Below are 12077 nucleotides of genomic sequence, written 5' to 3' on the forward strand. Positions count from 1 at the left end.
TCTAAGAAAAGCACTCGCAGGACAGAAAAAGGCACTCTTGTTGCTTCATCAAAATATGTTATAAGTGGTTGCCCAGTCTGTCTTCCGTGGGCCGGAAGTATTCGAACTTCGGCTGCTCCCCATCCTCTGCTCCTGCCCCGTCAACAGCTTACATCAGCAGAAAAGGAGTCCCACCTTATAAACCGCACCTTCTCAAAGAGAAATTTCCCACTTGAAAGCAACCCATTATATTGCAGACTGATGAACATGATCTATCAAATTTCAATATTAAGACCTTTTCTTGGCACAAAGAGAGAAATTCTGACCTACTTTCTGAATGCAGTTCCAAGAGAAAGAAGTTTTACAACAGTAAATGGACAACACGAGGGACAGTACAGAGCCATTAAAAGCGTAAGATTAGAAATACTGAGAAAAATTTACAGTATAAACTTCAGTGGAAAAGTAATACAAAATAGTAGACATTCAAATTACAAAGCACAAATGCATACTTTGAAAAGGTCATAAGCAAAAAACTTCAATAATGGTAAAGTGGCAGAATTAGGAAATTTTTTATGTAGAGTTCTTTCTTTAACATTGTTATATTGCCTTCAACTGCAACAATAATATTTTTTAAAAAGTTGAATGCATTGATAATAGACTGGCAAGTTCTCATCATTTTCTGCTATTAGTTGCCATACATTAACCAACATTTCTCCTATAAATGTACCAAAACCTCCCTGTCAAACCAGGGCCAAGTGTTAATTGTGTGAAGTGCTTGCTTACCTTTTTAACCAGAAAGGTGATTTGTAAAACTACTAAGAATCTACCCTTCATGCTTTAAACACCGCTGAAGACTGTCATTCCATACAAGCACTCGAACACACAACTGTTTGGATCTGGGGACTTTGAAGTCATCCCTAAAACTATCTCTGTGACTTTTTTGGGGGAACGAAGACAGAATTGTCAATATAATTAATTCTATGTTTAAAGAAGAAAAAAAGTAGAGCAGGAATTTCAAAATTAATATTTTAAAATGAATTTCACCTGCTGGATTGTAAATTATCTGTTTGTTCTATGAACAGGAGTGTGCTAGAATGGTGCTTTGAGGAGCTAAAATTAACTGAGCACTTATTATGTGCCAGGAACTAGGTACTAAGGACTTTATAGAGTATCTCATTTAAACCTAACAAGAGGGGTACCTGGGTGGCTCAGTGGGTTAAAGCCTCTGCCTTTGGCTCAGGTCATGATCTCAGGGTCCTGGGATCGAGCCCTGCATCAGGCTCTCTGCTTGGCAGGGAGCCTGCTTCTCCCTCCCTCTCTGCCTGCTTGTGATCTCTGTCAAATAAATAAATAAAATCTTTAAAATTAAAAAAAAAAAAACCAACCTAACAAGAATAGTTTTGGAGGTTATGGTTATTATCTCCATGAGCCAGGAGGTAAAATAACTTGCTAACAACCAGCACGGGGGATTAGAACATGGGTATCTTCAACTCTAAAGGTCACATTTCTTCACTATAGTCTACTGTACAGACTTATCGACAATGTATCGATAATGGTCCACTCCACAAGAACACAGCTAAATAAAGATAAGGGGTATAAGGCCAACAATATTAGGCTGCATTACAGGTCTCCCTTGCAACTCTTAGACCTTTGTTCAAGCCTTTTATCTTAACTTATGCATTTTTAAAGCAGCCATCCATCAGGAAAGGGTCAGTACTTCTGCTGAAGAGTCCCACAGTTATACTTTGGTGAGAAACAAATCCATGAGTGGAACCATGCAGATCAGCTCCTGCACAGAAAGTAAACATACGGACGTCTAAGAACTTCCAGCATCCACGTCTTATGGGAGATAGCATGGTAGAGAGGAAAGTGAACGAAGGTAGTTTTTGGTTTTTTTCTTTTAAACTGCACTTGCGTCCCCTGTCTTCCAGCTGATGGGGGCGGGGGTGGAGACAGTGAGCAAACTGCCTTATCTTCTTCGATCTCATTTTCCTCATTTAAAATAAAGTTAATACTGCAAAGATTAAATAAGAGCACCGTTTCAAGGCCTGCACCAACAAAGTGCTAGGCAGGGCCGATTTCCTTTACCTTCTTATATGATCCTAAAAGCAATATATTCTTGCAGACTCTAGCTACGCATATGTCTGTATTTCTGTCATAACCATCAACTTGAAATTTCATAATTAAGAAGAAAAATTACCTGAAGCATTGTTGAAAAATGTCTTATCGCTTCATCATAGAGTCCACTGCCAATCAACACGTAGGCAATAGCTATGAAACAAAATACAAAAATATGAAAGGAAAGAATGAAGGCTCTCTGAGCAGAATCAGTAAATAAATTCTTTGCCGAGTCCTAAGAGGCAGCTCCGAGGACCAGGAGCAGTTAAAGAAAACCGGGAAGTTAATAAGATGTACTTGAATGCTTCCACCACTTGGCACCTGCTATCAGTCTTCCAGTGCTCTCAAGAATTAAATTATTAAAGCCATCTATAAAACATCACCTACAAGAAGTAATTATCTTTTTCTGGGTCCATCGCTCACTTTCAAATACAAATAACCTTTGTGATGTTTCCTGTCGATCTATCCGAAGAGCTAGTGAGAAGCCTGAGTAAGTCCAGAACATGGCAATGTGATTTTACTGCGACAGTTCCAAGAAATACCCACACAGCACCACGGATCTCAGCCTCTGGGGGTGCTGAACTTTCTGCCAGTGACCGAGTTACAAAAGCTGAGGCTCAAATTAATATATATGAAGAGAATGTGTAATTCACACCAGCGCAATCCAATAGTGGTCTTTTTCCTACCTCTTCTGTTCAAAATACAGTCAAACACTACTCAAAATATACACTAAAGAGGAATACATAGTTTCTGATCAAATGGGGTCAGTAATTGGTATTTTGAAATTCGAGCCATGACAACCTCTTAAAACACAGCAATGGGTGAACTAAATTTTTTCATCTGTCCAAAATGCAATAAATTATTGGCAGTCGAGATTACATTCCATCTACATTACATTATTATATTATTGGTAGTCTAGATGACATTTCATATATAAAATTTACCCTAACTCCTTAAATCCCCAAATATCCCCAAAAAAACTGTATTCCTCACTCAACACAATACTATTTTGATCACATTTCTTCGCAAAAAAAGCCTTTATCCCAAGACTCCAGTCCTAGAACCTAAGAGGTGTTCAAGGGGACAGACAACTAAAACTTTTACTGGCGTGAAGAGATGAAATTCCTGAGAGTGAAAAGGAGTAAAAACATTCCACGCAGAAAGAGACTTAGAGTGTCCCCATAACTAACCTGAGAAAAATAAACTTCAGAAGCACTGAATGTCATAATAAGACAACAGCTTTGGGGGCATTCTTCAAAATAAAGAGGGCTGGTTTTGTCACAATTTGTTTAAAAAGATAAAATTAAGGTCAAATTCATATTTGGAATGATACGAATGGATCCCATTCAGATGCCTCAGAGAACAAGAAGAGCAGAGACACTTCTGGTGGGGGACCAGGAACATGAGCAGTAAAAATAAGTGTGACATGTATGTGCATGGCACTCTGTCCATTTCCGTGTAGTAATGATCGCAGGGAGGCAGGTACAGTTCTTATCCCCGTTCAGAGACAAGCAGATGAAGCACAGTACAGCTGAACACGACTGAAGGCAATGAGGGGAGACAAAGGACCCAGGCTGCCAGCTCTGGGACCTCCCCTAACACACTCTCCTGAAATAAATCAAGGCTGTACCGAAACTGCTGTGTGCTGGACTAGACGGCAAAAACGGTTTGAATTTCTGGATGATCACATGAACAGGGATGGAAATGCAGACGCGTCCTTCTTTGAAGGCAGGAAGATGGCCACCTCTCAGAAAGCCAGGATCTGGGCTCGGGTTCTGGCTCTGCTACCCACCAGCAGTGTGATCATGGTGACCTCAACCACTTCTCACCTCTTTCTGGGTCTTGCTTAACAAGCCGCTAGGACATCTTCTTACATTCCTTTCAGATCTGAAGTTTTAGAATTTTCCTAGCTCTCTCCCCATAACCAGTATAAATATCTACTGAACAAATGAATAAGTGACCCATAAAAACGAATATAGTTTTAGGGGATAAATATTACTGTTCTTAGGAACATGTTTAAATTGTTCTCCATGGCTAGGCTGTTGAAGTCCGCTTAACTAAAACCAAATGCACCTTTCAAATCTTTCTATCTAAAAGTAAACACTTTTTCGAGAAAAACCCAAAAGTATCCATTAAAAAAAAAAAATCCAAATCTTGCAAAACTATAAAATAGCTATTAGGATCTAAATTTTGTTGTGGCAGTCCAAACATAAAGAAAGCACTGGAATTCTCACAGAAATCATTACTATCCAGCAATTCCATATCTCCTGGCAACGGGTAACTTGACAGAAGCTGCTCTTCCAAGGAAAAAATATTGCGATATGGAAGATCCTACGGCAGCTTAGGGCCTAGAGGTCTAGCAGGATTAGTCTCAGAGCACAGAACAGGCCTAGCACATCCTGGGCTCTTAATTCAGGACTTAAAAAATGAAGATGCTGACCAGAACTCAGGCACCTCTGCAAAGACAAATCTGATTTCTTAACAGATAATTAATTCTCAGAGCCTACTCAAAGAACATCACCAAAAATTGATTAATACTTTCAAAATAGTCAACTCTTAATCATCTGCACTAACAGAGCAAAGGAGCCAATACAAGAAGTGCTCAGTATTTTTTTTTTTTTAAGTAAGCTCTGGGTCCAGTGTGGGGCTTGAACTCATGCCCACATGATCAGAATTCGAGAGATCTACCAACTGCACCAGCCAAGCACCCTGAGATGCTCCGCCTTAATATAAAGTGCACATGGCCACAGAAAGGATAAAATAATTACATGTAAATCAGATAGAAAAGAATTTCCGAAGATGCTTCAGGCCACCAGGCAGGAGCAGTGCTTCTGTGAAGTCTGTCCAGACGCCCTGTTCAGTCCTATATTCAATTTTGTTTTCACCCCTTCAACAGCGAGCTGACCTGACAATGGGCGGGGCACACCCAGCACATATCAGACCCTGGAGGAACCAGCCTGTTTGAAAACAGGCCCCCAGCAAGGCGAACTACAGGACCCCTCTGCGGATCTGAATGAACTCAACCTTTCCACACCCACAGTAAAATTAACTTATACCTGGCTATTTTATTACACAGAAGATTGCAGTAGGTGTGAGTCTCCTCTGCTTTTATGTCTGTGTTGTTCCTGTTCGATGACAGCACGTTACCTTTAATGAATGATAAGCACGCCTAAGGACCCGTTACCATCATTGTTAATGTCCAGAGAAACACAGAGGTTCTTACTGATCATTTTCTCCAGACCCCGTATTTTCACTATTTCCTAATATACTGACATGTAAAGCACTGACCCGCGCAGGGTTGAACGCCCCACCCAAGAACACACAGCTCCTGCTGACCAGGCTCACGTCCGTGTGCTTTCTCCCCCAGCACCCTGCCTCCCTGCTTGGCACTGAATCATAAAATCTAGGCAGATGCTCCAGGCATGCCCCCTCCCCAGATTGAAATCTCACCTAGCTCTTCGTTTGTGCTGTCATTATCTGTAGCAAATGGGAATCTCTTTTGTTCTGCAATTGACTTGGCCTGGCTCTGAAAAAGAAACAGACGAACATACATTTTAGCTTATCTCAGATGAAGACAAGATTTCGAATGAAGACCTGCATTTTTTAAAAAAATTAAAGCTCCATGGGACGTCTGGGTGGCTCAGTCAGTTAAGTGGCTGCCTTCGGCTCAGGTCATGATCCCAGCGTCCTGGGATCGAGTCCCACACTGGGCTCCTTGCTCGGCAGGGAGCCTGCTTCTCTCTCTGTCTCTGCCTGCCACTCTGTCTGCCTGTGCTCGCTCTCTCTGACAAATAAATAAATAAAATCTTAAAAAAAAAATTAAAGCTCCATTGGATTGATATGGAAAAAAAGATTCACTTTAATAAATACCAATCGTGTACTTCATAGCTATGTGTACCACATAGCTTGTGGTGTGACTGATGTGTCTCCTCCCCTAGCATTAGTGGATCTGTTTCTTTTTTTGACTTTTTTTTTATTTGAGAGAAGGAAAGACAGAGCAGGAGTTGGGGGAGGTGTGGCAGAGGGGGAGGGAGAGGGACAGAGAAACTTAAGCAGACTCCGTGCTGAGCGCAGAGCCCGAAGCAGGGCTCAGTCCCATGACGCTGAGATCCTGACCTGAGCGGAAACCAGGAGTCAGGCGCTTCACCGAATGAGCCACCTAGGCGCCCCAGTGGTTCTGTTTCTAAGAACAAGTTTCTTTTCACTTCCACGGGGATTCATCCTGCTGGTTGCCTCATGATCCCTCCATGTTTGCAGAAACTATTTAGTGACCTCGATCATGTTGCAAAGATCCCATTCTAGCCATCAGTCCTCCCATGAGGCTGGATGACAGAACGCTGCTTTTTAAACTAAACATATTTTAGAAAGAAGAGCTACAAGTTGTACGGAGATGATGCCAGCAAAGGACCAACAGAATCTGACCAAGAAACAAGCCGTTCTAGTGAAAAAGCGCAGCGGATGAAGAACACCTCCCTCCTACTGAAGGCAGTAAATCTGCCTCCGAAGAAATTATACAGACATACGCACATTTGGCAGGAAAGCTAAAACAAGAGTGGAAACCGGGGGAAAGCGAAGTAAGTAAGTTCACTTAGGAACTGGAGTGATGTTATAGGCAGGACTGGTCTACTGTATGTAATGACGGCTCCGCAGTGTTTCGGAGACAAATCATGTCTGATACAACAGCTGTCCCTTCACTGGAAGATTCAGCTGTTGATGCTAACTTGTGACGTGCGTAGTTACAGGGCACATGTTAATGTGATTCCTCCACACCAGATTCACCTAAGACATGATTAAAACTTGTACACACACAAGAGACAGCAAAAACTAAGACAGAGAGAGACTGAAGATTTGTGGCTTTTGGCAAAACCACAGGATTAGAACCCAGTGACATCCTGATTAACCGAGTTCCTCTTTTTAAAAATGCATAGTATAGACACCTACAGGCATAGATTAGCCAAATAATTTTACATGAGCTGCTCTTCCAACTGCTGTATGTGCTATTCAGCTAACGACTGGTGTTTATTAGCAGTAATGAATTGTGCCCCTTGGGCTTCACGGAGTCAAATAACAGTAACAAGGCATTTCCATTTAAACACCCTGTACTCTCAAAATCTAGTCTATGTTCAGATACAGTGTGGTGTTTAGTACGCCTATAAAACGGGTCAAGACGAAATCAGAGAGGGAGGCAAAGCATAAGAGACCCTTAACTATAGGAAACAAACTGAGGTTGCTGGAGGGGAGGAGGGGGATGGGACACATGATGTAATGAGCATTGGGTGTTGTTTGCAACTGATGAATCACTGAACTCTACATCCGAAACTAATAATACGCTACATGTTAATTCATTGAATTTAAATTAAAAAAATAAGTAGGTTAAACAGGTCAAGAAGAAGCTACCTCTGGGGTTAGAACAGAAGTTAAAGCCTATAGGCCAGAAGGGCATCCCATGTCAGCAGAATGCTCACTTCACCCCATTCAGGACCCCAGACAAAATGAAACATCTGAAAATTCTACCGGCAGATTAACAACATGTGAAGACATCACAGTGCATACTTCCAGGTGTGACCAGACATGAGACTTTCCTCTTTGTCAGAGGGTCACAGATAAGCACACAGAGGTAAAAGATTTTCTTGCTTAATAAATGGCTTAACGGCTCAGAAAAGGAGTCTATGAATAATGCTTTTAGTGCTTAAAAAAAATCCAGTATTCAAGGAGAGTCGCCCACTTGCCAAACCTTTGTGCAGAAAGATATGTGAAGACAGCACAAATGAAATCCCATAAAAAGGAATCATTTACCAAACAACATCAAGAATATACTGGGGAGCCTATCTGAGCTAAGTGCTTTTATTTTATTAGAAATAAAACCTGACAGAAGTGGGCAGAAAGTATAGTATGGACAAACTGACTTCTTGATCAGAATCTTTCCCACTTCTGACACCAAATCTACTGATACCCTCCAGGGACAGTGGTAAGAAGCCGTGACCAAGGAAGTTTCTGCACACAGCCCGACTTCCCTGGCGACTGACTCCAACCCAACCATCAGGTCCCTGCTTATGTTTCCATTACTGAAAACTGTCCTACCTGCTCCCCCTAATTTAAGGGAGATTATGTCGACCTTTTGTGTCTACTTTTGTGTAATTATTGGGTTAGTGCCTAGGAGTCGCGAGCATAGGGACTGAGGCTAGCTGGCTCACTGTGGTATTCCCAGTACTTACTTAGCACAACGCCTGGCACATAATAGGTGCAAAATAAATATCTGGAGAATTAATGAAGAAATGAATAGTCGGACTCCCATATTTCCAACCTAGGGAAAATGAAAGGCCAAGATTGATGAGCTTTCTCCCGTAGGTTACTGGCTAGTGTCATCTTAAACTAGAAAAGCAACACACAGAAAATATTTGAACTCCTGTCAATAAGAAGGTAGGTCCCTAATAATTCTAAGAATCTAATCATCTACTCAAGGTGGGGATTACCCAATTTCGACTTAAATGCTTTTAGTGATGGCCAACTCAGTACTTTACAAGGTAGCGCACTCTGGTTTGACACCAGTCTAGCTGAAGTTTTTCCATATATCGGATTGACTGCTAAGCAGTGAACTAGGTAAAACCTGTTGATCATTCTCTAGCTTACAATTTCTACCTGTTTTCAGTAGTTCTTACGTGCAAAGGCAAAGTTCTGTCTGGAGAAGAAAAGAGTATCTATCCTAAAGGGAAATTTTAAACGAAAGAAGCAAACAGTATCTACATGGATGTTGAAGGAAAAGGTCTGGAGAAAAAAATATGTTAGCTTTGGGCACCGAAAGAACCACTCAGCTTCACCGAATGAAGTGTGAGCCAAAAACAGGGCCTTCCACCTCAAGGCAGCGAGCCTGGAGGAGCGTATGTGCTGCCATGGCTAGGCAGAGAGAGGTGTTACACAGCTCCCAGTGCTCACCGCTGGAGTGGCGAGGTCTCCTACACAGTTTGGCTGGTACTGATAATTAAAAACATAAAAGATTCCCACACAGGCAAAGACTGGAAAAAGAAGATACATGATACCTTCAAATACATGAGGTTTCTAGAAATAAGGTCCTCCCATGATCTCCCCCTTTATTCCTGGAACTTAAAAGTAAAAAATCTAGATCTAGAATGATCTAGAAAAATCTAGAATGATCAACCACCCAATGCATAAGTCATAATAATTCAACGGACTAAATACCAGACGCTCCATCTTTATCTGACCCAACCAACTCCTAGTTGACAAACAGAAGTGACCTCCTCCTTTTGAAAGCAGTACCATTGTGCTGTAGTTCACAAAACCAGAAGGCATGAATGGAAGACACATACCAGAATCTTTTCAGTGTTGAGGGAAAGCAATGAGTCACAGGGTGGTGGTCCTTTGGGTTCGCAGTCTGAGTCATGGAAGTTCAAAAAGGAAGACTCTGAAAAGCAAACATTCCTGGTTATTCTCCTCACCTTAAATGTATGGCTTTTAGGTGTCTAACCATGAATTATAATGTGAAGAATCCTCAAAACCAAACTAAGGACAAAGCAAAAAACACTCAAAGGGGCATCTTATCTTCCACTTTATAGCTGTGTAACATTCTGTGGTTTGCAAATGCCCTCATGACCAGTCATTAATAGAGTAGTTGATAAGATCCTTTTGGTAGACATCTTCTACCCCGCAGCACTTACCAGAGATTTTAAAAAATCATAAAGGGGAGACCCAAGTCGAGCCAAGGGGGATCTAACGTTAAATGATAAGTACAGGGGTGCCCGGCTGGCTCAGGTGGCTGGAACGTGCGACTCTTGATCTTGGGTTTCTAGGTTCAGGCACCATGTTGGGTATAGAGATTACTTAAAAATAAAATCTTTAAAAAAAAAAAAATAAAAAGAATGTATGTACTAAGTAAGGGGTCTAGTATCCTGAATATATAAATTATCTCCTGATTTCAACAAGAAAAAATACAACCTAATTAAAAAATGGGCAAAGGAAGGGTGTCTGGGTGACTCAGTGGGTTAAGCCTCTGCCTTCGGCTCAGGTCATGATCTCAGGGTCCTGGGATCGAGTCCCACATCGGGCTCTCTGCTCAGTGGGGAGCCTGCCCCCCCGCCACCTGCTGTTCTGCCTACTTGTGATCTCTCTGTCAAATAAATAAAATCTTAAAAAAGAAAAAAGATGATCTACACCACTGTTAATTAGGGACTGCAAATCAAACAATAATGAGGTATCACTTCATGCCCACAAGGATGGCTATATTATTTTCAAAGATGGGAAATCACAAGTGTTGGCAAGGATGTAGGGAAATTAGAGCCCCTTGTGCACCGATGATGAGGCTATAAAGAGGTTTGGCTGCTGTGGAAATCAGTTTACTGGCTCATCAAAAAGTTCAACACAGAATTACCATACAGTCCCACTAGTCCATTCCCAGGAATACAACCCAGAGAACTAAAAACAGGAACTCAAACAAGGACGCGTACAGGCGTCTTCATAGAAGCACTATAATAACCAGACAGTAGAAAGAGCTCAACAGATGATGGGTAAATCGTGGCATATACATCCAGGAGAATATAATTCAGCCTTAAAAAGGAAGTACAACAATCATGAATTAGTGCAACACCTTACTCCTATAATAATAAACCTACATTTATACTTCAGCTCACTTATCGAATTTCACCATTGGGAGACCTCACTCCAAGCAACATCTAAAATGCTTGCCTGTTTTTGGAAATATTCAAAGGTGCAGCCCATATGAAAGTCCTTATCACTGTTTACACCCTTTGCCTCAGCAATACCATTTGTTAGAATTCAATGTAATTGCCGTATTGGATGAATTTGCCAAAAGATGGGTCGAGCATACTTATGAAACACTTTAAAATGTTTCATTTGAATTTGCGTATTTAATATTCAAATATCAAAGATAAATTTTTAAAAAGAATACTAATTCATGCAATCGGAAAGACCCCCCCAACACAAATAATGGGTAAGAACCTCCAAAACAAAAGTGAAAGAAACCAGAAATCAAAGGTCACCTATTGTATGATTCCCACTGATACCAAATAACCAGAATAAGCAAATCCATAGAGGCAGAATGCACATTGCTGGCTGAAGGAGGGAAGGTAGAGAAACTGCTGAGTGGGTAAAGGGGCTTACTTTGGAATGACAAAAATGTTTTGGGATAGTTGTACAACACAGTGACTATACTCAACGCCACTGAACGGTTCGCTGGAAAACAGATGATTTTAGGTTATGTGAATTTAGTCTCAAGAATTATTTTTTTAATTTATTTTTTAAGTAGGCTCCATGCCCAGATTGGGGCTTGACCTCACGATGCTGAGATCAAGCATCACATGCTCTACCAACTGAGCCAGCCAGGTGCCCCCAATAATTATTTTTAAAGACGTGATGTAACTCAGCAGCCATTAAAGAGCATCAGATTATGTTCAAGGGACCACGTGAACCGACTGAGATAAATTCTCAGTTGTGTCTGTCTTAACAACTGGAGACCAGACCTGTTACGCCAAAGCAGGCCGGGATGGTGAGCAATTACTGAAGCTGGAAGGGTTAAATTTCACAAGGCACAGGCAGGGTTTAAAAGGATGGGTAGGTTTGGACTGGGGTACAGAAAGGGCGTGGGTGCTCCAGGTGGGATGAGCGGTGCACACACAAGAACAAGGGTAAGAAATATCACGGGGCAGCAGGCGCACAACTGCTGGCTGGTGGGAGTCAGTGTTGGAAAATAAGAAATATGAGGTTGGAAAGGGAGCATTCAGGCTGGGGGAAGTCCTGCACCCACGAGAAAGGCTCTAGTCTGACAAGGGTGAAGAACCAGTAGTAGTTGCGGGTAGCTAACTGGATACGCACTGATTTACAAGCCATTTCTTTTTAAAGCGAACATCGGAGAACTTGACATACGCTAAGCACTTGGTAAGCACGGCACACAGGTGGCCTTATTTCTAGCAATCCCTCCACTTCATGGAATTCATTTCTGTTTCAGTAAA

At 41.6% G+C, this 12077-nt stretch overlaps 1 protein-coding gene across 8 annotated transcripts in view; it reads right to left on the reverse strand.

Annotated features, from left to right (window-relative positions):
- Positions 1-12077, reverse strand: part of TTC13 (tetratricopeptide repeat domain 13) — a 76433-nt gene that overhangs the window by 50111 nt on the left and 14245 nt on the right. For 6 of the 8 annotated variants that reach the window (XM_047703622.1, XM_047703624.1, XM_047703621.1 and 3 more), the window contains exons 2-4: positions 9423-9517; positions 5548-5623; positions 2180-2250 (exon numbers count right to left, since the gene is read on the reverse strand). In XM_047703622.1, coding sequence (XP_047559578.1) covers positions 2180-2250; positions 5548-5623; positions 9423-9517 — 242 coding nt within the window. Of the gene's footprint in view, positions 1-2179; positions 2251-5547; positions 5624-8312; positions 8402-9422; positions 9518-12077 lie in introns of all 8 variants that reach the window. The other 2 variants (XM_047703626.1, XM_047703625.1) reach the window with 1 other exon arrangement.

This window comes from Lutra lutra, chromosome 14, assembly GCF_902655055.1.
Source record: "Lutra lutra chromosome 14, mLutLut1.2, whole genome shotgun sequence".
Classification (NCBI taxonomy): domain Eukaryota; kingdom Metazoa; phylum Chordata; class Mammalia; order Carnivora; family Mustelidae; genus Lutra; species Lutra lutra.